The 12,419-nt window shown below is 31.3% G+C and overlaps 1 protein-coding gene across 1 annotated transcript in view; it reads right to left on the bottom strand.

Annotated features, from left to right (window-relative positions):
• Positions 1–2,912: 2,912 nt before the first annotated feature.
• The window catches only part of LOC129976445 (alpha-tocopherol transfer protein-like), a 42,763-nt gene continuing 33,256 nt past the window's right edge, over positions 2,913–12,419 (bottom strand). The window contains exons 5-6 of the mRNA XM_056090022.1: positions 9,905–10,015; positions 2,913–4,011 (exon numbers count right to left, since the gene is read on the bottom strand). Coding sequence (XP_055945997.1) covers positions 3,748–4,011; positions 9,905–10,015 — 375 coding nt within the window. The 3' untranslated portion in view covers positions 2,913–3,747. The remainder of the gene's footprint in view (positions 4,012–9,904; positions 10,016–12,419) is intronic.

Below are 12,419 nucleotides of genomic sequence, written 5' to 3' on the forward strand. Positions count from 1 at the left end.
TTTATCCTTAAAATTTGTTTAAGGCATTTTCAATCGTCTTCCTTGTGTACAACCAAATTATTTTCTCGTTTGCGTGAACACTTTTTACTGAAGCAGCTAGTTCAATAAAGTTATGTTTGTCTTACTTCATAAAAAAGTTTTAGTACAATTTCCAAAGTGTTAAGAATAATAATTGTCGAGGAATTTAAATGTTTATTTTTTAATTTTGAAATTTTTAAGAAACGAATAAACAAAAGCCATGGTAATATAATAAAATCTGAAGATTATTTTTATATTACTAATTTGAATAAACGCTTATAAAAAGATGCCACGATATTTTTAATGATTATAGTTTATTTTACTTAAAAAAGTATAGAAATTCGGAATTAATCCAAAAAAAAACGCAGGCTTTAGTGAAGAAAAAAAAATATATTTTTAAATATATTATATATTACTGAGAAGATAATAATTAAACAATCAGTTTTATATATCAGAATTTTCTAAATATAAATTTTAGAATTATTTTTTTTTAAATTTGTGTTATATTTCAAATATAAAATAAAAATTTAAAGTAAAATATTGGTTCTGCTATTTAACTATTTTTAAATATTTCAAATTTATATTAAATAAGAAAATTCAATAATTAAATAAAGTTTTTCTTTTGTTAAATAGAAGATCTAAATGTTTCATATTTTTGAAAAGTTTGGATAAAATTCGAATTTATTCAATTGGAGAATTACTTTATAGCTAATGACATCAGAGAAGTCATAAATAAACAGTAAGAAAAATGATAAGTAAATTTGACATAAATACACTAATCTTATGTAGATAATCTAAACACTACTTCAGCTATCGAAACGATCGATAAACTATCAACACTTCCGAATAGTTAAAAATTGTAATTTAATCACATTTAAACTATATAAACATTGTCTAGAAAGTTATCTTATATTTTTTATTCTTCTTTTAGCGATAAATAAATAAAATTTGGAGTTCAAAATGTATTCAATTATTAGATGCATGTTTAATACAACAATGTTTATAAAGTCCTCTTTTCTTTATCCTTCATTTGGATATAGGTAAGTGGATTTTTGAATTTAAAATATATTCAATGACTGAATGCACAGAATTTGATAATTTATTAATAAAACTAATCGTTTTTAAGGAAAGATTTTCTTGACAGTTTAACATTTCAGGTCGATGGATTATTTTGTACTGTTTTTTCACTTTTAATTTCCTTGAGTATAGCATTTAAAATTTTAGATTACGATTAGTATTCTATTTATTTAATTTTAGAAGCTGTTCTTACAACTATCTCAACTAATATGTGCAGAAATTCTTATTATATTTCTTTGATTGGCAACAGACAAAATTAACCTATGCCATATAAACGTCTCAGATTGCTCCATTGAATGCTTTAATAGCCTTATCTAATTTAACAGGTCATTGATGGAAACGCCAAAAAGTGTTAGAAATGCTCGGAAAAGGACTCAACGTGCCATCGAAACCTCCATTCATTCACAAGAAGGTAGATGTAAAAGAAAGATATATCAAGTTCAAAAAATTCAAACAGCTTTGCCATCGCTCATTAATTAATTTGCTTATGATGAGTGATGTTCGCTATGATTTGTTTATGAAAACTCATGTGCATATCTTCCAAAACTTTTAACTTGCAAAAAGGATTTTTGCCTTAAATTCACACTTAAAAAATTATCTTTTTTTAATTCTATCAATTTCTTTTACTTCATTTTTTCTTTACTTTTAATATATTTTAAAACATTTCATTTGGTATACAATCCATGACAATGCTTTTAACTTTATGAAGGAATTCAAAATCATCCATCATAACATTTAATGGAGTGCTTTTATCAATTTTAAAAATGAGATAAATAAAATATTTTCTGCGGGCATCAACTCTGGAATATGATTTCGATTTTTGAATTTGAATTTTTGTTTACACCTACAGTAATTTGTTGCAATCTAAATCAATTAAATTCATATTTTTCAGTTTTATCAAAAAACAAATTAGAACTGTAGAAAATGAATTCCGTAGTTTAACAGCCTAAAAGTTCATTAATATAGAGGTACAAGCTGGTCCCCAAAGACGGATAGTAACTTTTTATTAATGCTACCACAACATATGTACAGAACTAAAGATGCTTAGTTCCTTATTAAATTTTAATAGAATTGCATTCTATTTACGCACAAAATGAAATTTGAAAACGGAAAAATATATTATTCTATATTTTAGCATTTTCCTTGATAAAGCTACATGATTTTTGCATTTTTCATGTACAAAATATATAGTTTCTTAATCTGTATTTATCATTTTATGTATTTAAGATTTATTTTTTATAGCTATTGTTCCAAAAACTCAAGAAATTGCACGCTAAGATTTTACAGTGGATATATGTTATTTTACATTCATTTATTTTTCTTTGTTAATAATTGTTGATCTAATATAAAACAATAAATAAGTGTATTCCAATAAAAAACATTCTTTCCTACATTTAGTGTTTTAAAAAATTAATTACAAACAGTTGTTATTTATGTCATTAATATTCCTATTTAATGTTCAAGAGTATTATCCAATGAGAGAAATATTCCGGTCATAATTTCAATCAAAATAATTTAAATATATCGCGTTTCTGCAATATAAGGTAACTGAAGATTTACTTATCTAAGCACCCTAAATGAAATTTAATTTTTTTAAAGTATTCTAAGTTGTTTAATTAAATTTTTTAAAATTAATTTGAAAATTGTTATTATGCATGATTAATTTTAGACCAGCTGCATTTGGTGACCAACTTATTCATCCAAATTATTGACTTTTTAGGTTATTAATTGATTCACACATAATGCACACACCGTGTTTTACATATATACATTTTAAAAGAAAATTCACAAAGACAATTGTAGAAAAACGCACTTAATATCTTTAAACTTTTTATTAATAATTACAAAAATATACAAGGAATAATACTTGCAGTGCAAAATACATCTCACCACGTGATATATTATTACGTCATGTTCTCTAAGTTTCAGATGTTAAAACTCTTCATTATACTGTACATGTCATGCCATAATATTTATAATAAGCAGCCAAAAAAATAGCATTTTGAATGCTTTTCAAAATTCCTTAAAGCCTTTTAAAACTCCCGAAAATTATTATCTTTATTTTGATATCTAAGAAAACCTGAGAACTTCAGCATGGTATATATAAAGCTCTCTACTGTTTCCTTGAATGCATCTCTCAAATTGAAATGCTTTAGAATCTCTCAATATGCAGATTCAAGAGGTAAACTGATCAGCAAATGTCCGTTTTCGATCTTAATCTAAAATAAGAGTATACTTAATTTATTAAATATGCAGTTTTAAGAATTTTTTAATTATTCACTATTTCCATTCAAGTTGATAGCTTCATTTCATTATTTATATCACAAAAAAATCTTATTTCAAGTTCATTAAAGTTGATTTTTAAAAAGAGAAATGGAATCATTTAAATCAATGCAAAGAAAACATTTTTGTAAAATAAATTGTTCTGAAGCAAGGTCTTTATTTAGCAAAGGATAAAATATTTTAGGCCCTTGGCAATTATTTCAGCTATAATTCGAGCTTAGTTATAAATAACTTTTCGATAAATCCTTTTTACATCTTTTCCATTAAAAAAATATATTTAAGCAAAGATAATAACAAATAAATACTATTTTAAGTTAAAGGTATCTAAGTATCAACACACTTCATCATGAATAAATATTGCCATATAGCTCAAGCTTTAGACGAGCGTCTGCTGGAATTGGATTCACGGCGCCAGTTAAAACAATTAGATTCACGACGATGGTGGGAGTCACGGCGTGGGTCGGAAACGGATTCACGACGAGTGCCGCCAATTAACGCCAATTTTTCTGGCGCCATAGCCTTCCTGAGCCAACTCGTCATGTCATACTTTTCCAGTTCTCCACCATATTGAGTTGGCAGGATCTCTTTCGGGAAGTAATTTATAAGAGTTTTTGAGTTATTGTGGAAAATAATCTGAAAGAAAGACAGACAGAAAAATTATTTTATAATGCTTCTTTAAAATGTTAAATTCAAAGTTGTACTGTACGATCATTCTGATGATTATGTAAAATTGCCAGTTATTATATATAATGAACACTAAGTTTGATAAATATGAAGCATTCTTAATTATTTATCAAATTAACCGACAAGTTTATAAAATGATCATCTAGTTATAAAAATCCGTTACTATTCGTTATTAGCTTGATGCTATTAATTTTACTTTAAGATGTTAGAGAATGCGTGAGAAAATCATCTCTTTCTGAAGGCTACCACCGGGGAGGAGCTATGAGGAGGAGAAGCTTCTGGTATGGTGGTTGGTTCTCTCCACTCTGGTCTGTATAGAAATAGTGAGGGTCTGCTACCTCCTACCGATGATGGGAACGGTTTCCCACGGGAAGGATTGTACCTTGGCCGGTTGTACATAAATGTGATGAATTCTTTTATATTTATCAAATTACGAGTCGAATTCGAAGAGTTTATATAATTTTCATCTCGTTAAAAAAGTTCTTTGATGTTTGTTGTTAGGTCGATGTTATTAATTTTGCTTGAATATGTGAGAAAATCATATCTTTCTGAAAGCATCCACCGGGGTGGAAGTACTCCATCTATGAGGACAAGAAGTTTCCGGTATGGTGATTGGTTCTTGCCACTCTGGTCGGTATAGAAATGGTGAGGGTCTGCTACCTCCTACCGATGATGGAACCTCTGTTGCGGTGGTCCTCTCATTCAGATTTATACGCGTGTCTGAGGGCTAGATCGGAGTAGTCAGTTTGTCATCTGTTTTTGAAGGTCAGTGATATCAGCAATGCCTTTGCAAAAGGACAATGCAACTCTTATAAATACAAATGTAAAAAGTTTGGGTAACTATGTAATCTTAAATGTCATAACAGTCTAATATGTTTAAATATGCAAATTTAAAATTTTTAATAATTTGCTGTTGTAGAAATAAAGGTTTTTTTTTGAAAAAATGTAATTTTTTCCTCTCGAATAAAGGCTTCGCTGTTTTTGATAGCTGTTTCGTATGAGTAACTGTTTTGTATGAGTTCTAATAATAAAATTATTTTCTCTTCTTAGGTCTTCCATTTGTCAAGATATAAAAGCTATATTTTGTTCATTTTACATCTATGGGATTCAAAAGAAGCATTTATAGAATTTTTAACTGTAAATTATTAAATATTTTTATTCGGAACCTCCTGGGTCATAATGACCACCGACAAAATATCCTTCTGACTGATAAATACTCAAAACACTACTAGCTTGTTACTGGCTAAGGATTCTTAGGGATACTCCAGTTACTGGCTAAGGATTCTGCTATTAAGGATTCTTAAGGATACTCCAGTTACTGGCTGAAGATTCTGCTATTAAGGATTCTTAAGGATACTCCAGTTACTGGCTGAGGATTCTGCTATTAAGGATTCTTAAGGATACTCCAGTTACTGGCTGAGGATTCTGCTATTAAGGATTCTTAAGGATACTCCAGTTACTGGCTGAGGATTCTACTATTAAGGATTCTTAAGGATACTCCAGTTACTGGCTGAGGATTCTGCTATTAAGGATTCTTAAGGATACTCCAGTTACTGGCTGAGGATTCTGCTATTAAGGATTCTTAAGGATACTCCAGTTACTGGCTGAGGATTCTGCTATTAAGGATTCTTAAGGATACTCCAGTTACTGGCTGAGGATTCTGCTATTAAGGATTCTTAAGGATACTCCAGTTACTGGCTGAGGATTCTGCTATTAAGGATTCTTAAGGATACTCCAGTTACTGGCTGAGGATTCTGCTATTAAGGATTCTTAAGGATACTCCAGTTACTGGCTGAGGATTCTGCTATTAAGGATTCTTAAGGATACTCCAGTTACTGGCTGAGGATTCTGCTATTAAGGATTCTTAAGGATACTCCAGTTACTGGCTGAGGATTCTGCTATTAAGGATTCTTAAGGATACTCCAGTTACTGGCTGAGGATTCTGCTATTAAGGATTCTTAAGGATACTCCAGTTACTGGCTGAAGATTCTGCTATTAAGGATTCTTAAGGATACTCCAGTTACTGGCTGAGGATTCTGCTATTAAGGATTCTTAAGGATACTACAGTTACTGGCTGAGGATTCTGCTATTAAGGATTCTTAAGGATACTCCAGTTACTGGCTGAGGATTCTGCTATTAAGGATTCTTAAGGATACTCCAGTTACTGGCTGAGGATTCTGCTATTAAGGATTCTTAAGGATTCTCCAGTTACTGGCTGAGGATTCTGCTATTAAGGATTCTTAAGGATACTGCAGTTACTGGCTGAGGATTCTGCTATTAAGGATTCTTAAGGATACTCCAGTTACTGGCTGAGGATTCTGCTATTAAGGATTCTTAAGGATACTCCAGTTACTGGCTGAGAATTCTGCTATTAAGGATTCTTAAGGATACTCCAGTTACTGGCTGAGGATTCTGCTATTAAGGATTCTTAAGGATACTCCAGTTACTGGCTGAGGATTCTGCTATTAAGGATTCTTAAGGATACTCCAGTTACTGGCTGAGGATTCTGCTATTAAGGATTCTTAAGGATACTCCAGTTACTGGCTGAGGATTCTGCTATTAAGGATTCTTAAGGATACTCCAGTTACTGGCTGAGGATTCTGCTATTAAGGATTCTTAAGGATACTCCAGTTACTGGCTGAGGATTCTGCTATTAAGGATTCTTAAGGATACTCCAGTTACTGGCTGAGGATTCTGCTATTAAGGATTCTTAAGGATACTCCAGTTACTGGCTGAGGATTCTGCTATTAAGGATTCTTAAGGATACTCCAGTTACTGGCTGAGGATTCTGCTATTAAGGATTCTTAAGGATACTCCAGTTACTGGCTGAGGATTCTGCTATTAAGGATTCTTAAGGATACTCCAGTTACTGGCTGAGGATTCTGCTATTAAGGATTCTTAAGGATACTCCAGTTACTGGCTGAGGATTCTGCTATTAAGGATTCTTAAGGATACTCCATTTACTGGCTGAGGATTCTGCTATTAAGGATTCTACTTGCATTCTACTGGCTAAGAATGTGATAAATGTCGGTCAAGATATTTATCACATTCGCCCTGCCGATTTGGGAATTACATAAACTCGCCGATTAATTTGATAAATATTCAAGATTCATTACATTTACCAAATTTAGCAATACACAGTAATCGACAATTACACATAATATTCATATTATTCACATTTAACATAACATATACATTTAAACTAAAAATTCCTGTTAATATATCTGAAAAAAGAAGAAAGAATAGGCATGCATTGCCAAAATAAGCCTCTGAAAAGAATGCATTTAAAATAATTAATTTTACTTTAATAAATCCCACTTAAAGCGGAAAGAGTAAAAGCTTGAATTATTCTTCATCAGTCGCAATTAGCGACTGGTTGGCTCTACGGAATTAACGATTGTAAAATTTTTTAATTACATATTTGATTTATAGAGAAAATATTTTTTAATTCGAATTTATTGAAAATCTTATGTCATTCTGTTTATTGTTTTACTCGTTTCCCTAATTTTCTATCTATATATTTATAAGTTTAGTTATATTAACGTCCCGTTTGAAGCAGCACTAGGTCTATTTTGGGACGGACCTCGTCATTTTGAACCTCGGTCAGATGACGAGGACGACACCTGAGCTGGCACGCCCCACTCCATACCACAACAGCGAGAGGACGTTTGGTCAGGACAGACTTAACGTGCAACAGACCCCCTTACACGACGGTTCTTCGGTGGAATCGGGTCTCGAACCTGAAACCCCCCGGTTCCGAAGCCGAGACCTTACCACCAGGCCACCGCGGCACTCCTATATATTTATAAATGCAATCATATCATTTTAAAGAACAGCAGTGGTTTAAAAGCCTTTAAAAATGTCAGCACTTTTCCTTAAAACATTTCATAATGTCTCAGCTCTGATGTTAAATTATAACAAAAAAGTTCAAAATCTTATTAAAATCTAATCAATATGGAAAAAAAATTCCTCACAGCAAGCTTGCAGATGCCTTTTCATCTAAATATTTTAAAATTCATTTCAATCTTTATACAAAAACTAATGTGAAAGATCTTCCCGATACATTTCTTTTATATTCTCCAATTAATCCCCCCCCTCTTCCCCACACAAAACTGTGGCCCTAGGATAAAACCGCGAGTACCTTGCATGGCGTTTACCATCGCCATGGAAAGTTATTGCATTGCCCCCCCCTAGGATTGAACATCAATTCAAACCAAGACAAAAAATCGGCGCTGTAACTTCTGAGGGTAAGGACCCCCTAAGCATCCAAAGACAAAAGTCTGACTTTAGCTCATATGAATATGACACTCACACACTCGCTTGCACAACCCCTTTTCATATAGGGGGAGGGCTCTTTGACATATCTCAAAGATAGAACACAGGGTAGAAAACATCAATGTCCAAACCAGAGCTCGAAACCGGGACGCCCAGATCACGGGGAAGTCGCGCTACCCAAAGGCTAGGACGCCTGCACCATTGCGTGTAATTACAACTTACAGATATTTTGATATTTACAAACTATGTTTTGGTTTGGATCTAGTATTTTTGCTGAATTATTTTAAGAATGCGCATTTTGGACACCGTTTTGCAGAACGACAAAAGGAAACAAATTTCATTGATTTAAGTCATTGAGTTTATGAATTCTCGTGTTTACGTGTATTAAAAAGTATTTACGGTTAGATGGTCAACCTCTTTACAGATTTCATTCAAAATTTGATAACAATTTCTACATTAGATGCTAAATCTACTTACGAAATATTATTTGCATGGATTTTTTATGTTTTATAATCAATCATTAAGTCCATTTGTACTCAACAACTGGACAGACAGATTTCCTCTGATCAGATTTTGTTCAACGTTTAATAGAAATCTACTAAGTTGAAAAGACCTTGTATGGAATTGAGTTATTTTTGTTACATACTGACAGACAGAGAGTCATGGTGCCAAAAATACGTTTTTTGGACTCAAGTAGGCCTGAAACGAAGAATTTAATCATAATTTCAATTTGAATTATTTGAAGTTTTGGAATATATATACTATATATATACTTGTATAATAATATATATACTTTCTCTATACTTCGTATACGATGAAGCAAAAATGAAATATTACAAATTTGTAGCCACCATAGGTAGTGATTATATTGTTACGAAACAATTTAGTATTTATTACAGAATAAATAATATCAAAATACAAATATTATAAAAATAATATAAGTATCTATGTTTATTACAAATTTTATATTACTGAAAAGCTTTAAAGTGACATGAACATGGCACTGAATATTTTAAAGCAAAAGGCGAAAATTAAGTCCTAACAGAGCTATTTCCAAGATTCTGGAATATTCAGAATCTTTCATTTTTGTCGCCAATGTTACTAAATTCCTTAGTGTGTCGCCAAAGCCTGGGATAATTGACCTGAAGCTATTCAGAACCCGTTAAAGCTGTCTGTAAATATTTTTCTTTTACCATGAAAATAACAGCTCATGGAAGTATTATTTCTGATTTGTTACAATATGCTGAGGACTTTATCTGAAGGTTATCTTCATTTCAAACTCGTGCAAACAGTGCATCAATAATAATGCATGATTGCCAATACAAAATGTCCAATAATTTAAATGCATTTATTTTGATTTTGAAATTACTGCTAATCAGAAAACCATCAAATACCCAATAAAAAGCATCTAGATATTTGTGATAGTTTGCAATAAGAGTTTTCATTTAATAATATGTCTAATCATAAAATATCTTCTCAAAATTAATAATTTTATAAATATTTTTCTAAATTTCATTTAATTTAATATTACTTGCTGTTATAAAATTCGTGGTAAAGTTACACTTACTCTTTTCTTCAGTTTATCGCTCATAAAGGATTTTATTATGAACCAAGCAGCCTTAAATGTAGCTGACGTATTAACAATGTGGACTTCTTTGTATCTTCCAGGAACACATTCCTGCAACGAAAGAAAATCAAATTTTGAAAACCATATATTTGAAAATAAACTCATGAAGATCTAATATTGCAGTGTATAAGTGGTTCATACTGAATGGGAAAAAAAAGAATTATATGGTACGAATTCTAGAATTATTTATTTTGCCTTAAGAAATTTATTCTGAAATTACATTATACGAGTTTAATCGAACAACAGCGAGTATTGTTCCAATAAGAAAGTATCGTCACTATAGGCAGGTAGGAGAAAATGTTCGATGTCATTATCAAACTAGTGACGTCCGGGCAGGAAAAAGTATAAAGTGTTTTGGAATATGCCATTACATCTTCTTTAATTGTCTGTCAAAGAGATTTTCTCAACACTTTTGTTCAATCACTTTCGTCTCACTTTGGACGAATTATCGTATCGTCACAACATATAACTGCAGAAGGGGAAGTAATTTCAACTTGCTTATCTATACTTATAATAAAGCTCAATGTGTGTGTGTGTGTGTGTGTGTGTGTGTGTGTGTGTGTGTGTGTGTTGGCGCTCTACAGGCCAGACCGTTTGACATACAGCTACTAAATTTGGTACATGTATACCTTGGAGGTTGGGAATGAGCACCTGGGGTTTCTTTTTTCGAATTTTTAATTAGAATTTTAATTATTAATTAAAAACTAACTTTCCCGCCAAAATAATCTTCCATTTTCCCCACCGCCAACTTTTCCGCCAAAAAAATCTTCCATTATCCCCAGCGCCAAACGAGAAAGGCTTCAGTTTTTTTTTCTCCCAACAGTAATGAAGCTAGGGTTAAAATTTTTCGGCGGATTATTTCAATCGGTTCTGTTTATTTTCTTAATGTTTGATGCATTTAAAATTAAACATTGTTAATGAATCAATCTTTCAGATTCATTCTGAAGTACTTTTGAATTAAAATAAAACAGAATAAAGGAAATTAAAAATGTCTAATCCGCATAGCGTTACCCCAACTGGCGTAGAAAAAATCAATCACGTATTTGCGTTACGTAACCGGCGAAGAAAATTCACGCGTGCGCATTCTGTTCTGATTGTTGCCATGACAACGTTATCAATGGATGATTTAAATTATTTTTGGGTTAGTTGCATGCTTTTGTAAGTAAATTGTATTTATGTTAGTTATATATTTTTTGTATATGCTTATAGTTTTAAGTACATCGTTTTTTAAGTAGTTTTTTTAAAACCTGTTTTCAACCGTTTATTTTAAACGATTCGTTTTATTTTCTTAGTGTTTGATGCATTTAAATTTAAACATTGTTAATTAATCGATCTGCTCATAATGAATCTAAGAAAATTTTGTTGACCAACTCTTGAGATATTACATAAATTAAAAAAGATATTCTTTAGTGCCCATAAAGTTGAAACGATGAGTGACTCTATTTTCAGTAATCAGATTATAAAAAAATGCTTTGTTTCAGTAAAAAATATTATTATATTAATTGAAGATAAATTCTTTCCACTTTAATTTAAAGCATAAATTCTACGGGTGCTAACAGAAAATGAGAGAAATACATATTACGTTATGACTGAAGGCCTTTATAATATTATGAATGAATTATATGATAATCAAAATTTGAAGTTTTAAAATATTTTGATGAAGAAGCTATTAAAGTAGAAATTGCATAAAATATTTAATTATTAAAATTTTAACGAACATTAAGATTGGCGAACCGGCTGGTCGCCAAAGGCGGCTAGTGTATAATAATCAGAATAGGACGAACGCTCACCATAAACAAAATGGTTGAAAAAATTCGTAAACCATTTTCATGAATCCCGCCCCCCCCCAAAAAAAAAATCAAAGCATCGTGCAAGAAGTGGATGAATAAATGTATCCTAAACAATGAAGAGGTATATTGTTAAGGAATGTGAGAAGAGGAATGCATCTATAGAAAGAGATAATTGTAATTTCACGATGAGTTTGATTTATCAAAATAAATTACAGCGTTCATAGGAATGATTTATTTTTGTCCCATTCAATAGGAATCAATGAGTATATTAAGAAACATGATTCGTAAATCATTATGTAAAAATTGGAAATACTTTAAGCTCAACTTACTCCATGTTGAGATTTTTGCATTTAGTTTTGTCAAATTACACAGCTGAGAATAGGGCATACAGTTCGGAGTTTCGCTGGAATGATGAACTGAATCCAATTTTTGACAACATATTCAAAGTTTCGATATACAAATACTTACGGATAATATAATGAGTATTGCAGCACTTTTCAAATTTAATACATTCACACCGTGTGACTCACACCTACTATCTAATTGTACGGAACCATCTGTCTAATTAGATTACCTCTTTTCTACTGTCGTTAAAAGATAGCAAATAAGAAGTCATCTAATTAGATAATTAATGCGAATACCAGATATGAGTAGGAGCAGGGAAT

Source organism: Argiope bruennichi, chromosome 7 (genome assembly GCF_947563725.1).
Source record: "Argiope bruennichi chromosome 7, qqArgBrue1.1, whole genome shotgun sequence".
Lineage (NCBI taxonomy): Eukaryota > Metazoa > Arthropoda > Arachnida > Araneae > Araneidae > Argiope > Argiope bruennichi.